We start from the raw sequence: 22,483 nt of genomic DNA on the forward strand, positions 1-22,483 counted from the left end.
GGTAAAGGGATTGGATGTTTGTTGAATATAACTGGATTGTTATGGAAGAAAAATGCTTACTTTATAATAATAATAATTATAACTATTATTGTATGTACAACAGTGGGGTCTGTTCAACATAAAGGAATAAAGACGTAACACCAGTTTTGTTAACCTAAAAAAGCCATTCTGACAAAGAACTGTGATCACAGACACCCTAAAGCTTGTGTTTTTATTAGCCTTGTAGATACACCAGTAATACTTTGCAAATGATTTGCCAAAGTACTTACATTGAATATGACAAGAGACATTGCGTCCCTCTAATTCGGGAGTGTACAGTTGTTTAATAAGGCTTGTTATAGTAGCAAACACTGTGCACTTCATTGTTCAGGCAAAACATACTATGATAAACAATCCCCATTTCTCAACACAAAAACATTCCTATGGCGACGACGTTCAGACAGACAAAAGTTTGCATATTATACTTTTACTCCACTCCACACATTATAATACAGACAATCATGTGTCCCTCGAATCAAAGCTGCCCCACGATCAAGGTTTAGCATTGTGCTTTTTTATCATTAACAAAGCACCGGCAGTAGTGGCCACACTGCCAGTCAGTGAATCACAATGACATTGCACGGTTACACAAACACTGATTGCACTAAAGTTAAAGGCATTAAATGAAGTACTCTTATATAAACATCTGAGTCTCTCTGTAAGGGAGAACAAGGAACATGTACATATTCATAACTCTTCTTTGGTTCACAAATACACTAAAAGACATGACTGTTATTCAAAACATTGCGATATAATACAGCAGCGTTTCCCAAAAAGGAAGGAAGGTAGGTTACAAATAGCAGACAACCTATTCACAATTATAATCTCTCAATATAAATAAAGTCATGTAGCTACCACATAACATATGGTTGATTTACATATAGGATTTTCTCACTGTAAAACTAGGACACATTTGGCACAAAGGCAATGTAACAGTACTTTACACAATCTACACAAAAAATTCTAAAAACACAGCAACCAAGTACAGAACCTGTTACAGTGACTGTGTTATATATATTCCCACTTGTGTATATCAAAGGGAAATATTAGCTAAAATGTCATGGTGCAACTGTCTTAATATTTACCTTTTACCGAATGATAATTATCACATATAGTACATATATACTATATAGCGCCCCGAACTGTCATCTGTGAAAAAAATATTTAAATTTTAGATCCTGACCAGTCTTTCATTTTTCATAGCAGCTATATACAGAATCATCAAGTGTTCAGACATTCTTGCTATTGCATATTTCATTGAAAAAGTAACCCATCTTAAACTCAGCTTCATCTCCTCTTCATGTATGTTTTTATCAAGAATGCCACTGTGCTTAAACCTTTTCACTCAGAGAACCTGTTGTGCAAATATGTTAAGTATATGTCACGGTTGCAAAAGACAAGAGACAGAAACACACAGGGCATGGCGTTATTATTTGTTGTGCATTAGCAGAAAAGACCCATAAGCAACATCTCTATATGTCTTGAGGAGATAGACGGGATACGAAGCCAAGCCTGAGTCTCTCCAGAGTTGGAAAAGACAAAATGTTAAGAAAAAAAAATACAGGTATGACTCTTACAAGTCATTCCCCAGTCGCTCAATCTCCTCGACCAGGAAATCGATGTCTGACCTGGTGGCGGCAGGGTTGGAGATGACCATGCGAAAGAAGTTGACCTTATCTCCTTGTGGCTGGTAACCCACCATCGTAGTGCCAGACTCCATCATCATTGCTTTGATCTTCGGAGCCACCTGTTGCAAAAAAAAAAAAAAAAAAAAAAAAAAGTTCAGAATGATCAAAACACTAACCTGCCACACCACCTATATAATCAGCCAATCACATTGCAGCTACTCAGTGCATTAGGCATGTAGACATTGTCACGACGACATGCTGAATTTTCAAACCGAGCATCAGAATGACAAACAAAGGCGATTTAAGTGACTTTAAATGTTGCATGTTTCTTGGTGCCACATGGGCTAATCTGAGTATTTCAGAAACAAATAATGTTCCCACATAACGATCTCCAGAATTCACCAGGAATGGTCAAAAACACCCAAAATATCCAGTGAGTGAAAATATCTTCTTGAGGCCAAACGTCAGAGGAGAATGACCAGACTGCTTCAAGATGGTAGGAAAGCAACAGTGACCACTAAAATAAATAACCACTCATTACAACCAAGGTATGCAGAAGAGCATTTCTGAATACACAGCATGTTGAACCACAAAGCACATGGGCTACAGCAGCAGAAGACCACACTAGGATGAATTTGTGCTGCAGCATTCAGACGGTAGAGTCAGAATCTTGTGTAAATAAAAGTAAAGCATAGATCCATTCTGTCTTGTATGGCTGGTTCAGGCTGTTGTTGCTAAAGAACAGTCAAAGTCATCAAATCATCTCAAGCTGGCTTCTTGAACATGACAACGAGTTCACTCCACAGTCACCAGATCTCAATCACATCAATGATGTTCAGCTGAAAAGTCGACCGTGTGTTCTCATCAATATGGACCAAGATCACTGAGGAATGTTTCCAGCACCCTGTTGAATCTACACTACAATTAATTAATCCAGTTCTGAAAGTAAAAGATTGACCAACTTGGTACTGGCAAGGTGTACCTAACAAAGTGGTCAATGAGAGAATACATTCAAAGCAAATGTATATGTATGCATATTCATATTTGACTTTATGAATCCATAAAACCTGGCAGAAAAGTGGTGCGTAAATCAATCTAAGAGAGCAGGGGAGCTGCAGATTGAGGAGTAATTACCTTGTGCAACCTCTGACGTCTCTCTTCACCATCAGGTAAACTGCGCAGGCTTGGTGGAATGTACCAGAAGCAGACATTAGTGTGCTGCGGCTGATAAGAGAAAATGGGAACAACATTTGTAATGAGTGCTGATAAAAAGCTGCCTTCTGTATTTTCAGCGTTTCTTGTCAACATGTCAGCAAAGCAAAGCGACCCAATCAATCCCAAAACCAAATTAAGGCATCAAGTGCTGAATTATTGCGGTTATTCATCACAAATGAAAAATATATTTTGTGGAGCAGAAAACTCGGATAAAATAAAGCACAGACATTTTTCATCTGTTCGAGTTAGTGCTGCAGGGAATCTCTGGATGTTCATTTTTAAAATGTTTGCTGTGGAAACAGTCATCTCACCTCTCCTTTGAACACCATCTTGAATCCCTCTCTGTTTTTGATTTTATTGTAGAGGTAGGCTGACAGATCCAGGCACTTATCAATATGCTGCTCAAATCCTACTGTTCCCTGTAAGGGGGGAAAAAGAAGCTGTTACCATCTGCTTCTGCATATGGCAGCAAAGCTGACAGAAGCACTGCAGATTAAAGCACACCTTTGCCTTCCACATCAGCCAGAACTTGAAGATATCGACATGCCGCCCACACTGAATGGCTTTGTCACCGGTGTCGTATGTAACGTCGTACTGTTTGTCTGGCTGGAAGAGGTATCCAGCACACATAGAGTTGCAGCCTTGTAACAGTCCCTGCAACGGAAGCGATCGTGATGAGACATGAACAAGATTGTTTTGGTGAAAGTGCACAGATTCGTTTGTGTGTGCAGAGGTGGTACGGTGCGGAGCAGGAAAGTGAAACAAACACATACTCACCCGCTCTCTGACTAGAATGGCAGAGCACTGCAGTGGCACTCCCATCATCTTGTGAGGGTTCCAGGTGACTGAGTTGGCCCTGCAGAGATATTGAAAAAGTAAACACAGCTCTGTGAGGGTGTGGAAATGTGTGTGTGTGCTTATGGAGTCTGGTAGTGAAAGGTAAAAAGATACCGACCCTCTCAAGATTTGAATGTAATAATTTTGCATGTTTGCATTTTGAAATATGGAGTCTACAATCTGTAGCTGGAGCTGAGAACAGATTGCACTCTTGGCTTGAGACTAAAATACAGATTTTCCAGTTTCCTCTCTGGCCAAAGAAACACACTCTACTAAAGACACTGATTTCAATCAAATGGTGTCTCTTAGTATCTTTGAAATTACTGATGTGTCTCTCTGGGTTGTCCCAGTTTCGTTCAATGCAACTATTTTCAAACTTTCCCAAAAAGCAAATAAAAAATACTTCTTGAATGCCAGACAGTGCCTCTTTTGACAAGTTTTGAAGCATTTTTCAAAATCTTTGCCTGTTTTTTTTTTAGGACTTGCACTCTTCTTACATCTTATTGAGACAGGAATGTTTAAAATTCTCAATGACAGAACATATAATACTCAAAAAAAGAAAGAAAAAGACATATGGGCTGTCTTAAGGCTCTGCACCTCATTATTTTCTCTCTCTGTAAATTTGATCACATTTATCACAATATATGCTACTCATCTGTATGTGCCTGTATATTCTGGCCTGCTGGTCTTCTCTGAAAAACTCGAAGTCACATAATTTTCAGCACCTAAATTTTAAGTGGCTGAAAGAATAAATGAGGTCACCAAGAATGCCTCTTTTCACTAACACGACATAGCTGAGATCGTGCGCTTCCTTTGTTAAATTAGAGTGTTGAGATTTTTTTTCTCATTATATGCAGCTTGAAAACGCCTGGTAGGCAAGCTCTTGATTTGTGCTCATTAGACAAAATGACTGTCTTAAATAATATAGAAAAGATGCTGCTTTTTACAGGCTGAGTAGTGAAGCAGATGTGCAAGAAATTCGTCTAAACCCGTGTTTGCAAGATCAGGCGATGTGTTCATTTACCTCTCCACTCCATTCAGCTTGTGTCTGTGTTTCCTGGACATCAGCAAACCTCCTCCCCACGCACCCTGCACGGGTCACAACATGGTAATAACACTGAACATATTGATATTGATCATAATGCCACAGCAGACTGCTGATTTGTACAGCTTTGTGTTCATTTTTTCCTTGGAGATCAATATTCTCTTACATCCACATGAAGCCACATATTGTACTTTTCACAGATGTCGGCAATTTCATTGATGGGATCAAAGGCTCCGTAGACGGTGGTACCAGCGGTGGCAGTCACAAACAGTGGAACATACCCCTACGATGCAAAGGCACAGCACACACAAAAAAGAAAAAGACAATTCTTGGTTGAATTCAGGTTGTTATGTTCTTTTCTTTCTGCCTGATTGTTGACATCAAAGAGATCGGCTAAAACACGTTGCTCAAATGACGCTCTCTTTCCATCTGCACCTATTGTTGGGGCAAAATTGCTTCCCCATTTCTTCTAGTCTACGCATCACTTTGCCTTTGAAGGAAAGAGATACTTAAAAGCAGAGGGAGCGTCGTATGTGAACAGACAGAAGCATTAACTTTATTGAAATAGCCTCACTGCTCCAGCATACCGAGTGTTTTCTTTGCTACAAGCAAATTCTGCAGCTCATGTAAGTGTTTCTTATTTTAAGCAGTAGCTGAACAGAGGGAATAAAAATGTTAGCAGGGCGATGTCTGAGTCCTTGCTGCAGACATTTACCTTTCGCTTGGCCTCTATTACTTTGGCTTCTAAGTCAGCAGGAATGACTCTCCCTCTGGAAAAGAAGAGGATATGCAGTAGTATCTCATCTAGATGTTAAATATGTTTCCTAAACTATGTGCAGGTAGGTTAAATAACAAAACAAACCTTTCATCTGTGTTCAAAAGGATCAGGTTCTCTGTTCCGAAGCCCAGAGCTGCGCTTGCTTTCTTGATGGAGTAGTGGCTCTGCAGGGACAGGAGTTCATCACTCATCACTATGATGCTGATATTTATTTGCCCACCTAACGTAAATATGCTCCGGTGGTGAGATATTAATATTCAGTGACACAGTTAGTGTTTGACTAACATGCTCTGAGGTGAAGAGGACCAGTCTGGGTGCAGCTGCCATGCCTTTGGTCTTCACTTCTGGGAAGAACTTGTATCTGGCAATCATCACACTGTACATGTTGGAAATTGCTCCTCCTGCAGAAACAAAACATGGCTTAAAAATTTGCGACATATGTGATAATATGGATATTTCAAAGGCAAAACTTCTTCTACTACTTTCTTTATTTGTCCCTGACAGTTACTAATAACTTTGTAGATTCACATACTTAAAAATAATTATGATGCATTGATAATGGTAAAGCAGCCAGCTGTATATGAAGCAGTTAATACTAACCTCACCTTTTATTTTTTTACACATTTGTAATTTTATAATCCCAATGTCTGTTTCTTTTGTCTTTAAAACGGGACACTTTGCATCATGAGTATAGTTTGATGATTGCATTTTTACTGTTTTCATGCACATGTGCTTCCATTGGAGGTTGATCATTGGTTGAGATTTTACCTGGAGAAAATATCCCATCACCCTCTCCATCTGGCCAGCCAACAATCTCTCTCATTTTTTTCAGAGTCAGCTGCTCCATTAGCACAAAAACGGGGGCGATCTCGTAGGTGAACCTGAACCAAACCAAAAGCAGAGAAACTTGAAGAGCTACATGTAAATGAAACCCGGCTGTTTGATTTCCAGTTAAAAATGTAGCACAGTCTTTAATTCTAATTAATGTTTTAGAGATGGACAGTATTAGATTAAAAAAAAACCATCAGCTCAGTTGTGAGGTGAGGGGCAGCATGAAGTGCATTTGGATACTTTAATTGTATACAGCATGAGCAGTAAGTTAATTTTTGGTGACACTGAAAGGGCCAGTCTTGGTCAGAACAAAGAGTATTTTTTAAAGGAAAGTAGTCATCTGTTATACTCATGGGGTGAAAAAACGGTTGTTGGAGATGCCAGCACTTGGCTGCTGCTTAAAAACAATATGAAATTCATCTTATTTTTGTATGCCATAAAGCTCTTCTTCTTCTTTTAGCCTTTAGGGGTCACCACAGCAGATCATCTCAAGCGGAAATTTTGCAGCTCTGGAAGGATAAGACCAATATGTGCCCATCAGGGGTTATAAGGAGTGGACGAATTCGCCCAGAGGTCAGACCACGCAATGCTCAGACAAACTTAAAACCCCCCACAGAGAGCTACATCTCAGACTCTACAGGCCATGGGTATGTTAAATGTTAAACTTTATGATAGTGCAATTAGGAAAAGACTGAACAAGTATGGTTTGGAAGGGTTGCCAAGAAAAAGCCTCTCCTGGTGACCAAAGAACATGGCAATGTGTCCTAGGTTTGCAAAGTTCGATTTGAACAAATCACAAGACTTCAACACAAACGCCTCATACCAACTGTCAAGCATGGATGTGGAGGGGTAAGGATTTAGGTTTGTCAAACATAGTCCAACACGAACTCCTCCAAAGTATTCTAAAGACAAATGTGAGGCTATCGCTCCAGCACCTAAGGTTTGGCCTAAATTGACAAGTTACAACAGAATGGGTAAAAAAGAAAAGAATCAAGATGCTGCAAAGGACCGGTCAAAGTCCAGACCTCATGTTGAAATTGAAGTTATTAAAATTTAGTAACTGAACTTTCTCTTCATCCTGACTGTATAAGATTTGTCATATAACAAAACAAGATGAAAACCAACAACCTCAAAGAAGCACACAGCCAATTTGGAATTACAGCACAAAAAGACTCATCCAAATTCTCCAAACCAGTATTCTTCTGCTTGCACAAATATCTGTCCATTCATGTAAAGACAGTAACTAAATCATTAGGAACATTGCAGTATGTCACACTGTAACTCACAGCATCTTCAACATATATAGACCCATGGCAACATGAAGGGGAAAAACATAAACAAGTCAGATTCGTTCATGCAGACGAGGCTCACTCATTCTGATTATGTAAGACCAGGATGTGATTGTCAGTCTATTAGTGTCAGTCAATATCTGCCAGGGGTAATTAGGGTTGATAGAGTAATTAATAAAGGTAAATTGGTGTGTAAGCAACCTCCACCCGTGGGTTCAACTCCTCCACAGGGGTGTTGTTAGCAACACAAAAGGTGAGGGTACTTTTTGAAAGCCACATGATGGACTGATGTCTCAACCAATGAGAGGGAAGAAGACTTTGAAAAGCATTAGTCTACTATAAACCTTCACATCTATTACCCTCTAAAAGCTCCACTAATCTCTAGATAATCTGTTGTGAAGGATGAGCTCTGCTCAGAAATGATGACAGATCGGTTATAAACTTTTAAAAAAAAGAAAATTGCCGTCATTTATTGTGCTGAAGGAGAATAACTAAGCTGACCAATGAGGCAAAGGGATTTTTCAGTTTGGCAACCCATAATTTGTTCTTAACAATGGACTGATCTATAAGACATTAATGAACAATTAAGTTATGTCAACAGCCATTTTTTACAACCCTCTGTCGGCTTTTTTATGTAGCTTAATCACAAGCAAAGTCCAATTTTCATCTGGAGTGCAAGCAGTGTGATTCACAGATGACTTGTCCATGCTGCCAACCCTCCTCGTCTGTTTAGTATATAAGTGGTTTTAGCTGATAGATGCATGTATTGCCATTTAACAGTGAGACTGTAATGTAATGTAAAAGCACTTTTTCTTTTTCTTTTTAAAGATCATTTAATTTCTAATAGGAGACAGGAAACAAGGTCCATGGCTAAAATCAAACCAGGCTTTGACGTTCAGGTGGATGATGTCTACCTGAAGTTCAAAAATCACCAGCACATGTAGTTTTATCACAAGCTTTGTCGTTTTCATGTCGATAGCACTTTTATGAGAATGTTTTATTATATTCTCAGCTCGTTCGGGTCACTAAACCTAAAAAAAAACCCCAATAAGAGACTTTAAGGTATCATTACACTGTGACCCCGAAAGACCTCCCGGCTGATCCTAGCCTCCCTCTATCAAAGGAGTTTAACTTGTTTATGTCTCTGTATTCCAACATGCAGGAAAAATAGACTGGAAAAAGTCATTTCATACTGTAAGTCGTCTGAGTAACTCACTATGATCTCATTGTTATTGTTGCTTTTTTGAATATTTAATAGCCGTTTGATGTTTTTGTTTTTTGTTTTTTTTTTTTAGAATAAATTTCCCCTTAGGAATAATAAAGGTGTCCTTTTTCTCCTATATAAATAAATGATATTTGACTACAGATCAAACAGGTGCACTGACATGTATCCATTAACGTTGACTGTATTGAAGATGTCAGTAAATATAAATATCTGGAATGGGACTGAGAAATTTGTGATGTTTGCTTTATAAAAATTTGTTTTCTTGCATAACTTCATTTGTGGACAGAAATCTAACAGTGCTCTATATGAACATATTCACTAAGCTTGGTAACATTTTCAGTATGACACTGATTTGTGAGTCGTGTTTGTTGGGGTGCTCAGTGATACAGCTCGCCCTGTTACATTGGTACAATGTACAATACTGATTTGATCAGACATCCCTCAGACCTTCCAGCTCTGATAAACAAACCTGCAATGTTTAGTATTTCCATGTTTAGTATTTAAGTATTTCCACCTGTTATTTTATTCATCGGCTAGATTTTGCAGAAATTACCAACAAAACGAATCGCTCATCTTTTTTATTTTACGCTGATGCATGCAAATGCAGCACTATTGCTATGTATGTTTTGTTCCTTCCCCTTTGAACGCATTAGGTGGCAAAACACCGCTCATTCTTCTCAGTCTATAAAGTATGACGTAATGCAGTCCAACATGTCCACAGACTACAGCCCTGACTGCGACCACCTGCACAGTCTTCTCTGACAAAGAGTCATTTAAAACTCACGTTCAGGATTGATTGCACTATAGCAAAACTGAGCAGAGCCCCAATAATGGCTGCTGTACCGATCCTGTGAAGGGAAAAGACTCATTTTTCTCTCCCGGCATTGTTATGTCACAGGAACCAGCAGCACATGGAACAAAGACAACATGTAAACTGTGAATGCAAATCAATATGCAATTTAGTTTGCCTGCAGGGCTGAATTATGTGACCACAGCCTAAGCGCAGGACAACATCGACAATACTGCCAGTGAGTAGCCATCTGAATGTCTTCTTTTGTGCTCTTTATTTTCTTGCTTGACTGACAATCTATTAGAGCATGCTGGGCATTCCTCTGCCAAACACAGTAATTACTGTATGTCCCTTGAAGTATTCCCCTTACTGGGAGCCTCTCTCTTCATGGGCCATTAAAAACAGTGAGTACAAAAAAAGAGCTTTAAAATAGGCTGAATCTAATGAACCTAATAACTTCAAAAACATCACATTTTTATTGCGCTGATCCCGGCTGTATTGGAGTACTCACATATTAGTGTTGGCTGTAGATGTAAGCCACTCTCCTGCCAACCCCACAATATCTAATCCGGTGGACAGCTGGTTAAAGAACCTGGGGTGACCTGCGATTGATGAAGATGCAATAAAGATACTCAGAAAACACTTTATTATCTAAGAATTTGTGTGAGTTAATGAAAGTTATTGATTAGCGCTACAGCCTGCAGGCCTCATACCTGTTCTCACTCCATATTTCAGCGTGTCTCTGCAATCCACTAGGATCTGCTCCAGAGACTCAGGCTGGTCAGAGAGCTCCAGGTTGAAGCCCTCGATGCCCTCCAGCAGCTGGTGGGGATGGTGGAAGTCCAGGACCTTGGTAGACCTGTCAAAGGTCTTCCGGATGTAGCTGGTGAGGATTTCCACGACCTCCAGCAAGAACTGCATGGTTGGCTCCTCTCCATTTTTGGCAGGTAGCAGCTCTAAAAAAATGACAAAGGTCATCTGCATTTATTTGTGTTTTTGAGTTCATCTTTTTTTCTTCTTTTTTAAATTATTCTTTCTGATTTTTACATGTTTTACAATTTTATTTTTTATTTTTGGGAACCTCAGGATCTCTCTACAACTTATTACTTTTATGTTTTCATTTTCTTAAACCATCAAATTCAATAAAGACATTTTTGAGAAAATTATTCTTGCACAAGAATCCAAGAATTTCCCACAGGTTTATGGGTGAATTTAGGCCTAATATATAATGATGATGTTAAAATATAACGAACATACGGGTTTTCTTTGTATTTTAAGCCTACCTCTGGCGTACAGATTGGAGAAGTCGGACTCTGTTCGCCTGAAACGCGCCTCTCCGCCGCTGTTATCGCAGGACAGCAGGTTCTTGGCTGTGCGCTCCTTGAAGGAACTCACAATCCTGCTCCTCTCCTCCAGATTGTTGTTCTTCTGCAGGAATCCTAAATATGAAGAAGAGGAGTCCGGAGGATGAAAACACTTCCCAAACATGATGAGAGCTGCAGCTTTTTCCACTATAACATGCACAATAACGAGTACTTCTGTTTTCGTGTTTCTCCAGTTTATCTCGTCTCTCCCGCTTTCTCTGTCCTTTCTCTGCCTTTATTTTGAATGAGAAGAGGCTCCCATTCTGTCCTATTCATGGACGGGTGGGGTTTGATACCTCTTTGGGAGGCTGAAGCCAGTGACATCAGCACCAAACTCCAGCCAGGCAAAAACAAATGGCTGTCGTTTAGTGGATGTAAATTCTTATTAAGACACGTTGTGCACTTTACTGTGCAGCGGAGAACACAAGTAGTCATACATTCATACGAATATATGAATACAAATAAAATAATACAGCTAAAAACCTCTGACATTTACAGTCTTACTTTAATTCTAAATAAGAAATCGTTGTTTTTGTGTTTCTTTCTCTATTTTGGCGCGTAGTTGTGGATTCTATTTAATGACCATAATAAAAACCAGTAAAACGTGTCGGTGAAAGATACCAAAAAATAATTGTAGTGCGCACTGGTGCGTGACATTCACCAGTATGGTAGCTGTCCTTGGTTAGTTAGTGTCAGGCTCAAATGGACTCTGAAGGTGGAAATCGGAAAATCCATCCCGCATAATTCCCTCTTTAATTTCATCAGCTCTGACTCGGGCTTCAATTGATGGGTTTTTGGCAGCTGAAGCATTTTTTCCCCATTTTGTGTAAAATGGCGAGATGAGATTGGGGGGTGGGGGTAATTTAATAAACTGCATAATGCTGGTTAGTCTTGCGGGTTTTATTTCGCGAGGAAGGGAATTAAAAATCTAATTAGAGCAGCAATCAGCGCTGTTTCCAAACGAGCCGCGAGTAAAACGATGCAGGCCGTGAAGCCTACAGTCATGTTTGTAGAATATTAGCTTCGATCATTGAGAGATGCAGATTTATTCAGAAAAAAATATAATATTGGAAAAAAAGGGCGAACTTACCACATATTTTCATCCCCAATTTTCTAGTACAGCCATGCGCAACTCCACACCAAGCATCATAACCTGACATTTAAAGGAGGGAAAACTATTAGAGAAGGCCTCACAGAAAGAAATGCACTCTTTCATTTTGAATGCATTTATTTATTTTTTAGCTTGAACAGTTACACATGAAAATAAATGATGAGAAGAAAATGAGAATGATGAAGAATGCTAAAGCAAAAGAAATAGTTTCTTTGGAGTATTTTAACATTTAGCAGCACTCTGGGGGGCAGTGCTGTATTTTCAGCGCCTGTCACCGTTCATGACCTGGGCAAGGACTTAAAATTAATTAGCTCTTTGATCCCATGCCAGCCTGATTGAGTGAAAAGATGCTGGTTAAAAATGCAAGCGTGGGTAGACATGAGCCTGCCGGCCAGTGACAGATAGAGAATTACTGTGTTATCAAGTGCTTCCAGCCAGAGAGGGGATGGGGCACCTTGGATGGGAAGCAAAGGCGAAATCCTCGAAAAAAAAAAAAAAGAAAAACACAGCAATTTAGGGGAGGAGGGAGTGCAGGGGTGGGGTGGTAGGAGTGGGGAGATAGGAGGAGGAGGAGGTGATCGGTCCCATTCCCACATCCCAATTTAACCCTTGCTTTGGCTCATTAGATAAATCATCGCTGGGCTCAGCTCACTGGACGCACTTTAACAGATCCCCCCCCCAAGCCAGTAGAAATGAGACAGAGAAAAGAAAAATAGAAAAATGAAAAATAAATAAATAAAAACAGGCTTTTCATATAGGATTAAAAGCACACAATACATTTGCAGACGTGCAGATATATAGAAAAGCCAGGCAATGCATGGGCCTAATGTGAAGCAACCAGCGCAGTGCATTAGAGACACATATACTGCACGCGCAAAGCCATTCCTACAGGTTATCCAAGATCACACAGGACTGGAAGAAACACAGCAAAACCTTAAATTCACCAGCATCTGTGCTTATTTCACGTCTACACCTGTTACATGATTTTAGACCCCAGACTCGTGCTTGTATAACCGCTGCCAGTGAAAGGACTGCACAGTGCCCTTTCTCGAAGGCTACAGCGCTCAAGTGTGCCATTAGGAGCAATTTATTAGGGCAGGCTTTTAACAGCAACTTCAGACGCAATTTCTATTATTCCATGTAGGAACTTTAATTTAGAAATGAGTAAAAACATAAAATTATTATTATTATTATTATTATTATTATTAATAATAATAATAATAATAATAAATCCTCTCTCTCTCTCCGGTGGTGCTCCTCCGGGCTTGTCTTCCAGGCTAATCGCCTGCAGTGTGATGTTAGTAGAGGACATCATTTTCTGACAGCAGCACTGGTCTGCCACGCAGATGCCGGGAGGGGTGGAGGGTGGGGGTGAGGGGACCGTATGGTGAATGAAATGCAGCGGTGATTTGTGGCGAACGAAGCTCTCTCTCTCTCTCTCTCGCAAATGGCAGCGGAATTTTTCTCTTTCTTTCTCCACCCCCCCTCCACCACCACCACCACCACCACCACCCGCACTCTCTCTCTCTTTCTCTCCCTCCCTCGATGAAAATGATTAATGGCATTGCCCACAAAGTAAATAGCACACGTGAAATAGCATTTTATCTGTAATGGACCTACTTGAGCCCGGTGGCCGTAAATTTGTCGAGTTGGGATCCGGATCGCCGCCAGAAGAGGAGGGTGCAGACGCCGCCATCACTCCCGAGACCCTGTGCCAAAGTCCTCACCTCAAAAAGCCTGGTCACTTTTTTTCTCTCCTTTATTCCCCTCCCAAAGCTGTCTCTGGGCTATCCAATGACAGGGGAACAGAAACAATACCGCGTGTATGACTTAAAAAACAAAAATGTGCCTCTTCCTCTTTAACACTGAAAGAGATGCTCAACTTGGAGACTCTGTGGACGACAAGGGCACAGTCTCTCTAACAAGTTGATTTGGGGTTTCAAATTCTCAGCCCAAGCTACAAAAATAAATGTATAACTAAAACATTACCACTTTACGTTTACGCACAACTAACAGTTAACCATTTAATTAAACCCTTTCTGACAGAATCACATCATTTCAGTAACATCGCTCACTGCTCAGGAGATCTGAATGATGGTTATTTTTTTACCACAACAGAGCTTATTAATAACCCTAATTATTCTGGCTAAGCTATTAAAAATGTAAAACATTTAACCATATTGTTTCTGGATGTTAGGCCGAAAGTTTAAAAAAAAATGCAAATAATATAATAATAATAATATTAATACTATTATTTATTTATTTATACTTTCTCCAATTAATATCATGGCCTTATTGGTAATCAGTCATTAGCTTGAGCCACACTAATATCAGTGACAAATATTAGTTCAAGGTGATCATTCCTCTCACCGGCCCAGGTTAAAGTCAACCCACGGAAATAGACGACGTGCATCTTCATTCCCTCCCCCCATGCGGTTATTAAAGATTCAAATATTATTTTTATATTCGAAACCTTTTCAAAAATAAAAAATACAAATACGTGCAATTTGCGTGCAAACTGGGCCAACGTGTAATTTAAACCTAGAAGTGTCAAAGGAACCTCTCCCGCTTTATAAAAACACCTGTTAGAGCATCGATGGCAATAAAGGAGACTTTTGTTCCGTGCTGGCTTCCTACAGTAAACCCTGAAAATGAAGAATGAAGCTACTTACCGCGTCTATGTGTGTCCAGGTGAACAGGTACAGTCCAAAAAACAAAAAAGAAAAAGAAAATTTTTTTGTGACTAAACTGAATCCTGGACGAGAGCCTGCCGCGCTCTTCCACTCAAACAAGACGAAGAAGAAACAATAGACCCGAGTCCCGGCTCTCCGTTAGATCCGACACAAGGTGACCTTGCTTGTGTTGATGAGACTTTGATTTGCTGACATTTAAAGCGAGCTTTGTCTTTCTTTTGTCACTGCGCACGGATGACTCACGGTGCTACCTCCAGCGGTGCAGCATATCTGTGAGGCAGCAGAGCAGTCTGCAGGTGTGACACTGAATGGCGCCGCTTTCGGCCCCCTAAAGAGCCACTTTTTTGGGGTGTGTGGGGGGGGTTGCTTGTCTCCGGATCTATACAGCTCTGGTCTGAATCCTAGTCACGAACATGGAGTTGAAGTTTGATTCTGTGAGCATGAGGAGGGATCAGGATCTTTAAAGGGGGGAGGAGGGGGAGCGCTGCTTTTTTTTTTTTTTTTTTTTTGCTCTTGTGGAAAAAAACAAGAGGGCATCACACAAAGCGACACAATCACGAGCCTGAAACACTCATTTTGTTGCTCTTGTTTATTTATTTATTTATTTATTTATTTATTAGAACCCCACGAACACCACGGGGATTCTTCTATTTCAGCACATCGAACGGGGAATCAATAAGAAGCCATGCCGAGCAGTCCCAACGCCACGTGTGATTAAATGCAGAACATAGAGCTGTCACAAACATCTTATTTCCACACTTTCTGTGCAGACAGATCGGTGCTGAGCGGTGAAGATGTAACCTACGACACCAGCGGCGCGCTGACACGGGCGAAAAATCCACAAGGTGGCAGTGAGAAACCAAGAATGGGTACTCCAGGAGCCCAGCACAAGTGGTCTATTTCCAGAAATACTCCATGAATCTAATTATAAACTGGCCCATTAATCTGGAACACGTCACCGTCATACGTGAAGGCACGGGACATGAGTGGACACGCACGAGGCGGCCAATCAGGAGCAAAGATCACCCACTCCTGGATTCTGGGAGATTTGTTATCCTTGTTCTTCTGATGATGGATCATCTTGAAACCGATTAAAGGTCACATCACACGCTGTGTCACCATCTATAAAAACTGTTTTTGAGACTGTGGTGTTTTCAGCACTGGACAGCTCCATTACAGTCTGTGGAAAAGGCTTTAAGAAGCCTACAGCTGCCCAGCTCTGACTTCCCTGAAGACAGTCTGGGCCGGAATAACCTACAACTACAGTCAGGGGAAGTTGAATTGCTTGAACTTTAACAATATCCACATGTCCATGTCTAAAGCATCATTGACCACTTTAACTCTACATCATGCTAATGCTAAAAGGTTCATGGATGTAGTGAAGGAGGACATGCAGAGGGCTGGTGTGGCTGAAGGGGGTAATAGGGACTGGGTGAGATGGAAGCAGATGATCTGTGGCAAGACTTAAAGAAAGAAGAAGATTTACAGGGTACAATTTAAAGTCCTCATACTATGAAAAAATATGACATTTAAGAATTTGAAATTATTACTAAGCTTTCTGCCAAACTAATAATTGGATTTATTGGATAAACTTGGATTGTGGCTGTGTGGTTGTGGTTAAAGGCAATTATCTCATAAACATCAAGAATATAAGTAAGTAGGTACATTTTATTTATGTAGGATATTTAAAACCAAAGTGCTTTATGGTTAAATAAATGGTTCAGTGCAGTAACAACTTATCTGCCAACCACAGTTCAGATCAGCTGTTTCCAAGACCTTGAAACACAAAAAGGCATGTATTTAGCTTGGGTTCAAAGACAGTCACAGTTGACGCATTTCTGAGGATCATTCCAGATTCTTGGTACAGCGACAGCAAAGGCACAACCCCCTTTTTTAAAAGAAGCTTTGACTGAAGAATGGGACAGAGTGACTGGGAATCAGGCCTTAATGATCTTGAGGGAGTGCGTGGATGAAGTGTATCTACCACATATGCAGGTGTGGAAACATTTAAGGCTATGAACACAAACAGTCTCCCTTTATACTGGATTGTGTAACGCAGAGCCAATACAAGGCTGCCAACACTGAAGTAATGTAATCTCTCTCTCTTTTTCTTTTGGATTTTGGACTATTGTAGACAAGCAAGAGCTGACTGATTAACTCCACAGTGTGGTGCATTACAGCAGTTCAGTCTGGATGTAACAAAATCACATATAACCATTTCCAGATCTCATTGTTTTAAGAAAGATTTTAGTCTGGAGATGGTTCTGAGCTCAAAGAACCAGCTTTTGATCGCAGTATTAATTCATCTGTCGAATTTCAAATTAGTGTGCAAGAGCATCCCAAAGTGGGAAAATCTGTTTTTAATCTGTGCTTCAATAAAAGAACTTAAAGAGCCTAAGTTATCCTTCAGTCCATCAATTAATACTGGAAGGCCAAAATATATGACCTCAGTTTTGGACCTGTATAACTCCAATAAACTGTGGGACATGCATTAATTTGTATATCCAAGATTCACTCATTGAGATGCTGCTGTGTACTTAATTATACTAACAGATTGTAAGTGGTCCCATTTTGTTCTGAGGGAAAATGCAGCATTTTTTTGTGTCCTACTCAGCACTAATTAGTTTCTGAGGATGCACTTTGCTAACCAAGCTTGCTAACATTAACTCATAACTTGGCACTTCAGCCTCTCATCCAGATATGTTTCATAACTCAGAAATGCTAAAACAAAGGCTTTAGAAGCCTTGGCTGCTGCTACTTTTAATCTTCTATATACAAAATACAGCTAATGTGCAAATAATTTAAGGTTCCTGGTTCTGAATCTACTGATTGGCTGGGGTCTTTTCTGTGTAGAGTTTGTATTTTCTCCTCGTGCCTGCATTGATACCCTCTGGGTACTCTGGCTTCCTCTCAAAGACCAAAGACATGCACGTGAGTCTTTGTCTGTATCTCTGGGTTAGCGCTAAAACAATTCAATTTCAGTTTAATTTATTTATATAGCTCCAAATGAAAAGAACAGGTGCCTCAAGAGACTGACTGAAAACTTGTCCTGTGATATGCCCCAGCACCTCTGTCACCCTAAATTGGATAAGCAGAAGAAAATTGATATTTTGCAAATATCAAAAGCAAACAAGCTTTAGCAAATGTATAATTATTTTAAAAAAAAATGTACAGCATTCAGTAATTTGCTATCATTTCACTTCACTTCCAGCTTTATGCATTTCTTCTCAGTCACATCTTTATACACCTATCTGCTTCCAGGAGGTCTTTACTAAGAAGCAGCTGCTGAAGTGTTAAACAGGGAGAGTGTAACCTGAAAAGGAGGAATTATAAAAACAACAACAACAACAAATGATTAAAAACCAGAAGGAATAAGAGTTAAAGTTGATCTCCACCAGAAGCTGTTTAAACTGTCCACAAGAGGGGGCAGAATTCAAGCGTCTACTATATATAGCTAAGTGAGAAGGAGGAATGAAGGAGCTTTCAAGGAGGAAAACTGTTTATCCATTTCTGTTTTTGTGGCAGTAAGAAGGAGACCGTGCGGGGTCCAGTTGCTTCCCCCTGAGCTTGGACCTGGAAGTGAATCTCCTTTGATCCTGACTTTAGTCTTTCCATCTCTGAGTCAAGGCTGCACAGATCTCAAGTGCCACTTTATAATCAATGACTTTACCAAGTCGTACATTATAAAGTTCTCACATAACAATATGCAGACAAGAGACGAAATTACATTTAAACAGCACAGATTAATCATTTGCCATTACGGTCACATCTTTTGCTAACAGTTAAACCCAGAAAAACAACTCTTCTTTTGCCTGCAGCGAACAGACCCCTGCTGAGAGACGAAGCAAGGTGACGTTCAGCTCTTAACCTGGAGCTCAGCGCTGTGGATTAAGGGTAAAATGGGCTAACACTGCACTGTGTGAAAATCATCGTTTGATCTTATTAAAGCAGGTGAAACTATGACACCATCAACAGCAATCATAAAACTTTCAGGGCCGTAGCCAGGATGTTTAGAAGACCTCAAGCTATCAGTCCAAATCCCAGAGTTTCTCCTCTTCTCCAAAACCAAAACGAAAGTGTTTAAAACTGCTTTTATTTCTTTCACAAATAGAATTATTCAATTAAGCATTTAATTGCTAGTTGTTTACAATGCAGCATGTAAAATAAAATACTAAGTAGTTATCTTGGAATCAATGAGGAACAGCTTAATCAAAAATTAACTTATAGAAGGCCTTTGTGCAGCCCTCTATATTTAAGCCATCTTTGACCTGATTGGCTGTCCTGTGAAAACAGAAGGTTTGGACAGACTGTGGGTGGGGCTTACTGCTCAAGATAATCAGCTCTCATCAGGGAAACTGAAGCCCAAGCTTGTGGCTCACAGGTATTGGTTATATCTGCACTAACCTCATTATCTGAAACTTGTGATCTTTATAATAATAACAATAATAATCTCTGACAAAAAATAAGGAAAAAAATAACAGATCCACTTTAAAGACATCTTCTGTTAATGATTAAATGATAGATATCTGTAAATTTACATACTACTGTATGCTGCTTGCTCAGTCATTCATGATTACCTTTACACCACATGACAACATGATAACTAAGCATGCGCCATAAGTGCACCCAGTAGAGTTTTTTTCATTTAGGATGATGCTCAGATTCAGCCTGCATCTGAAAAAGGAAGTCAGTGCAAAAATGCCCTAATTCACTATACCAGCCAGCAGGGGGCATCTTCTCTGTTTTCACAAATAAATATACCATCGGAGAGGGGCACACTTGCTAACTTGCTTTAAAACATCAATAAACACGTTTCTGATTAGTTCATGGTCTGAGTCGATGGTTTCAAGTCTTATTTAACAGGACATGAGGTTTATTTTGTACATTTTAATCTAATTTAAGTTAAAAAAGCATAAATATTTCAGGTGTTTGTATCAACTCTGAAACTCTGAAAATGGAAACATCAAGAAAGGCTGGTTTGAGTATTTCAGAAACTGCTGATGTACTTGGATTTTCCCAAGCAACCATCCCTAGAGTTTACAGGGAATAACCTGAAAAAGTGAAAATATCCAATGAGCAGTTGCAGTTCTCTGGGCCAAAAAAACATGTTGGCTATACTGCAGAGGCCCAGATTTGCATTTGGCCAAAGCCATTTCCCACATATCATTTCCCGCTTTCCTGTCGGCTCTACTATCCTGCTAATGAACGTTAAAGGCAAAAAACAAAAAAACAAAAAAAGATAAATGCCTTGTTGCTGTCAGGGAGAATGCCCAGACCGCTTCAAGCTGACATCAATACAACAGAAGAGCATCTCCGAGAGCATCTCCACACGTCAAACCTTGAAGCAGACGGGTTACGGCAGCAGAAGACCACACTGTTTCCCACTCCTGTCATCATCTAAAACTGCTTTCTTGCTCATAACAATGACTTCATTGTACTTTAAGGCCTCGACGGTTAAAAAATAAATAAATCTCAAACCAAAACGTATTTGGGATGTGGTGGCAAAGGAGATTCACATCATGAATGCGCACGTGATAAATCTATTGCAACTCTGCAACGCTATCATGTCAACATGGACCAAAATCTAAATGTTTGCAGCACATTGTTGAATCAATGCCACAAAGAATTAAGGCAGTTCTGAAGGCTAAAGGGGCTACTACCCTTTTTTAAGCAAGGTGTACATATAAAGTGTCTAATGAGTGTACACATTTAATGTACAGACACAAGAGTGGCATCTTCTGTCACTGTACAGAAAACAATACAAACAAACTGTTTAAGCTGTTAGGAATAAAAACGGCTTTTTACTTCTTTAGTTGAAGTTCACAGAAAAATAATTCCTCAGTGTGGGTCAAATTTAAACAGGGTCAAGGACAGAATATAAACACTGTTAGATCCTGACTCCTTAGGGAATAAAACATGTCCAAGGGGAGCTGCTGGTTCCAGTCACTGCACTGCATTGTGTTACTGGGGCATACACTGAGCAGCTGAGTAAATGCTTATCAGCATTTAAACATATTTATGTAATCAATAAAGGAGAAAAGGGAATTAGTTATAAAGAAAATGACATGTTTTAATTACATTTTAATCACTGTGTACTGATGTATAAAACATGGGGCCCAGCGTGAGACTCAGTCTGTCTGACCTCTTACACATAAATCTCCATTCACGAGTCCCCCTTTTTAATCACAACTAGCATGAAATTTTCTCTTTATCAAAACACTTTTATATGTCTCGATGTAAGAAGTCAAAGTTAGAATCCAATTTAACAATTTTTCATGGTTTAAATACCCAATAGCCTTTTTTCCCCCCTTAAGAGCCAATTAAAACGTACAAAAGTACAATCCTTTAATTTTCTCATAAAAATGTAAATGGCTCAAAATGACTGGTAGCAATCAGAGGAATTATTTCACACTGGAAAATAAATCTCAGCGTCTCCATATAATCATACAGCAATGACATCTGCGATGTAGGAGAAGTACAACATAGGGATTATATTTCTTTTGTGTTTCTGATTCTCTCTCTCACTGTTTTGCTTTACAAATGGGATGAGGTCATCCTGATTAAACTACAATATGAGGTTTACTACCGTCGCCTGATCGAGTCCGTTTTTTAACCACTGAATACGGTTTAAACGGGCCTCCTGTGAGACATGAAAATCACAATCTCCTTCTCGCAGTTAGGGACACTCGGCTGTGAATGCATAGAAGAGCTGAAATCGAGTTTCTCGTGTGATGCATTTCCTCAGCGATTAAAGTGTCAGAAAGCATCTTTCATTCCTATGAAGACAGTTTTAGGATAAGGGCGGAAATTACAAATCAATTTGCTGACTATTTGTTTTCAATGATTTGTTTGCTCACTTTTATCCAAGCCTTGCAAATTCACAGTATGTGAAACTATTGCTTTTCACAAAAGGGAAGCGCCAAGTATTCAGGAATTAGCCAAGCAAGGAAACCACAAGGTAAGGCCCCTCGTTTCAGCTGGCTGGCTAGCATTCAGATTTAAAATAAGGAGGTTTAATATTTTCCATCTAATAATGACAAACAGCAGCTAAGCTCAGTCACAAATGTGTTATTCATGCGGATAATGATAAATAGGACAGAAAGCCTTTTACTGTCTCCAATCTTTGCAAGACATCACCAATAAAGAGGAAAACACAAACCTCTGCAGTCTTCTGTCTCCAGCACCGAAGCACCAAAAACTGCAGTTCTTCCAATGGAGGCCGCTAAACTGGATCTCTTAACAGTGTTTGGGGTGCTGGTTTCTTATTGGAGCATCTTGATGAAATTATCTGACAAACAAATGATCTGGCCCGCTGTGTGGTACAGCCCATATATGCTCCTGTTTTTGTTAGTGAAACTTTTCTTGCTTAGGACTTGATGGATGGATGTAACTTGCTAGCACTGACTAGCTTGGCAACCTTCCGAGCTAAAAATTAAGCTAACACAAAAGTGGTAGTTCCTCCACTGGCTCAAACATGGAGTCAATCCCTTTAGACGCCCATGTAAAACGTTAAAACTTTACCTCATTAAAAAAAAAGAGTCATGTTTAGATCCTGGTACAAAACATTTTTACCTTCTATGGATATTCCCCCCCCCATTATATGAACTCTGAGTGTGCTGGATGTGTTTATAGCTCATC

The 22,483-nt window shown here is 39.8% G+C and overlaps 1 protein-coding gene across 3 annotated transcripts; it reads right to left on the reverse strand.

Annotated features, from left to right (window-relative positions):
• Nucleotides 1–559: 559 nt before the first annotated feature.
• On the reverse strand, nucleotides 560–22,483 carry LOC120731223 (glutamate decarboxylase 1). 3 transcript variants are annotated; one of them, XM_040028134.1, is made up of 17 exons: nucleotides 22,005–22,483; nucleotides 13,773–13,939; nucleotides 12,132–12,194; nucleotides 10,961–11,116; nucleotides 10,391–10,633; nucleotides 10,189–10,279; nucleotides 6,311–6,423; nucleotides 5,828–5,943; nucleotides 5,627–5,706; nucleotides 5,480–5,534; nucleotides 4,931–5,047; nucleotides 4,744–4,808; nucleotides 3,660–3,738; nucleotides 3,387–3,536; nucleotides 3,194–3,301; nucleotides 2,802–2,891; nucleotides 560–1,786 (listed from the first exon to the last, which is right to left on the reverse strand). In XM_040028134.1, the coding sequence occupies exons 2-17, from the start codon at nucleotides 13,846–13,848 to the stop codon at nucleotides 1,613–1,615; spliced, it is 1,776 nt and encodes a 591-aa protein (XP_039884068.1). In that variant the 5' UTR covers nucleotides 13,849–13,939; nucleotides 22,005–22,483; the 3' UTR covers nucleotides 560–1,612. The 3 variants fall into 3 exon arrangements, with proteins under 3 accessions (XP_039884068.1, XP_039884066.1, XP_039884069.1); XM_040028132.1 differs by lacking the exon at nucleotides 22,005–22,483 and adding an exon at nucleotides 14,825–15,305; XM_040028135.1 differs by lacking the exon at nucleotides 13,773–13,939 and having other exon boundaries at nucleotides 22,005–22,481.

This window comes from Simochromis diagramma, unplaced genomic scaffold (genome assembly GCF_900408965.1).
Source record: "Simochromis diagramma unplaced genomic scaffold, fSimDia1.1 OVJJ01000343.1, whole genome shotgun sequence".
NCBI classification, from domain to species: domain Eukaryota; kingdom Metazoa; phylum Chordata; class Actinopteri; order Cichliformes; family Cichlidae; genus Simochromis; species Simochromis diagramma.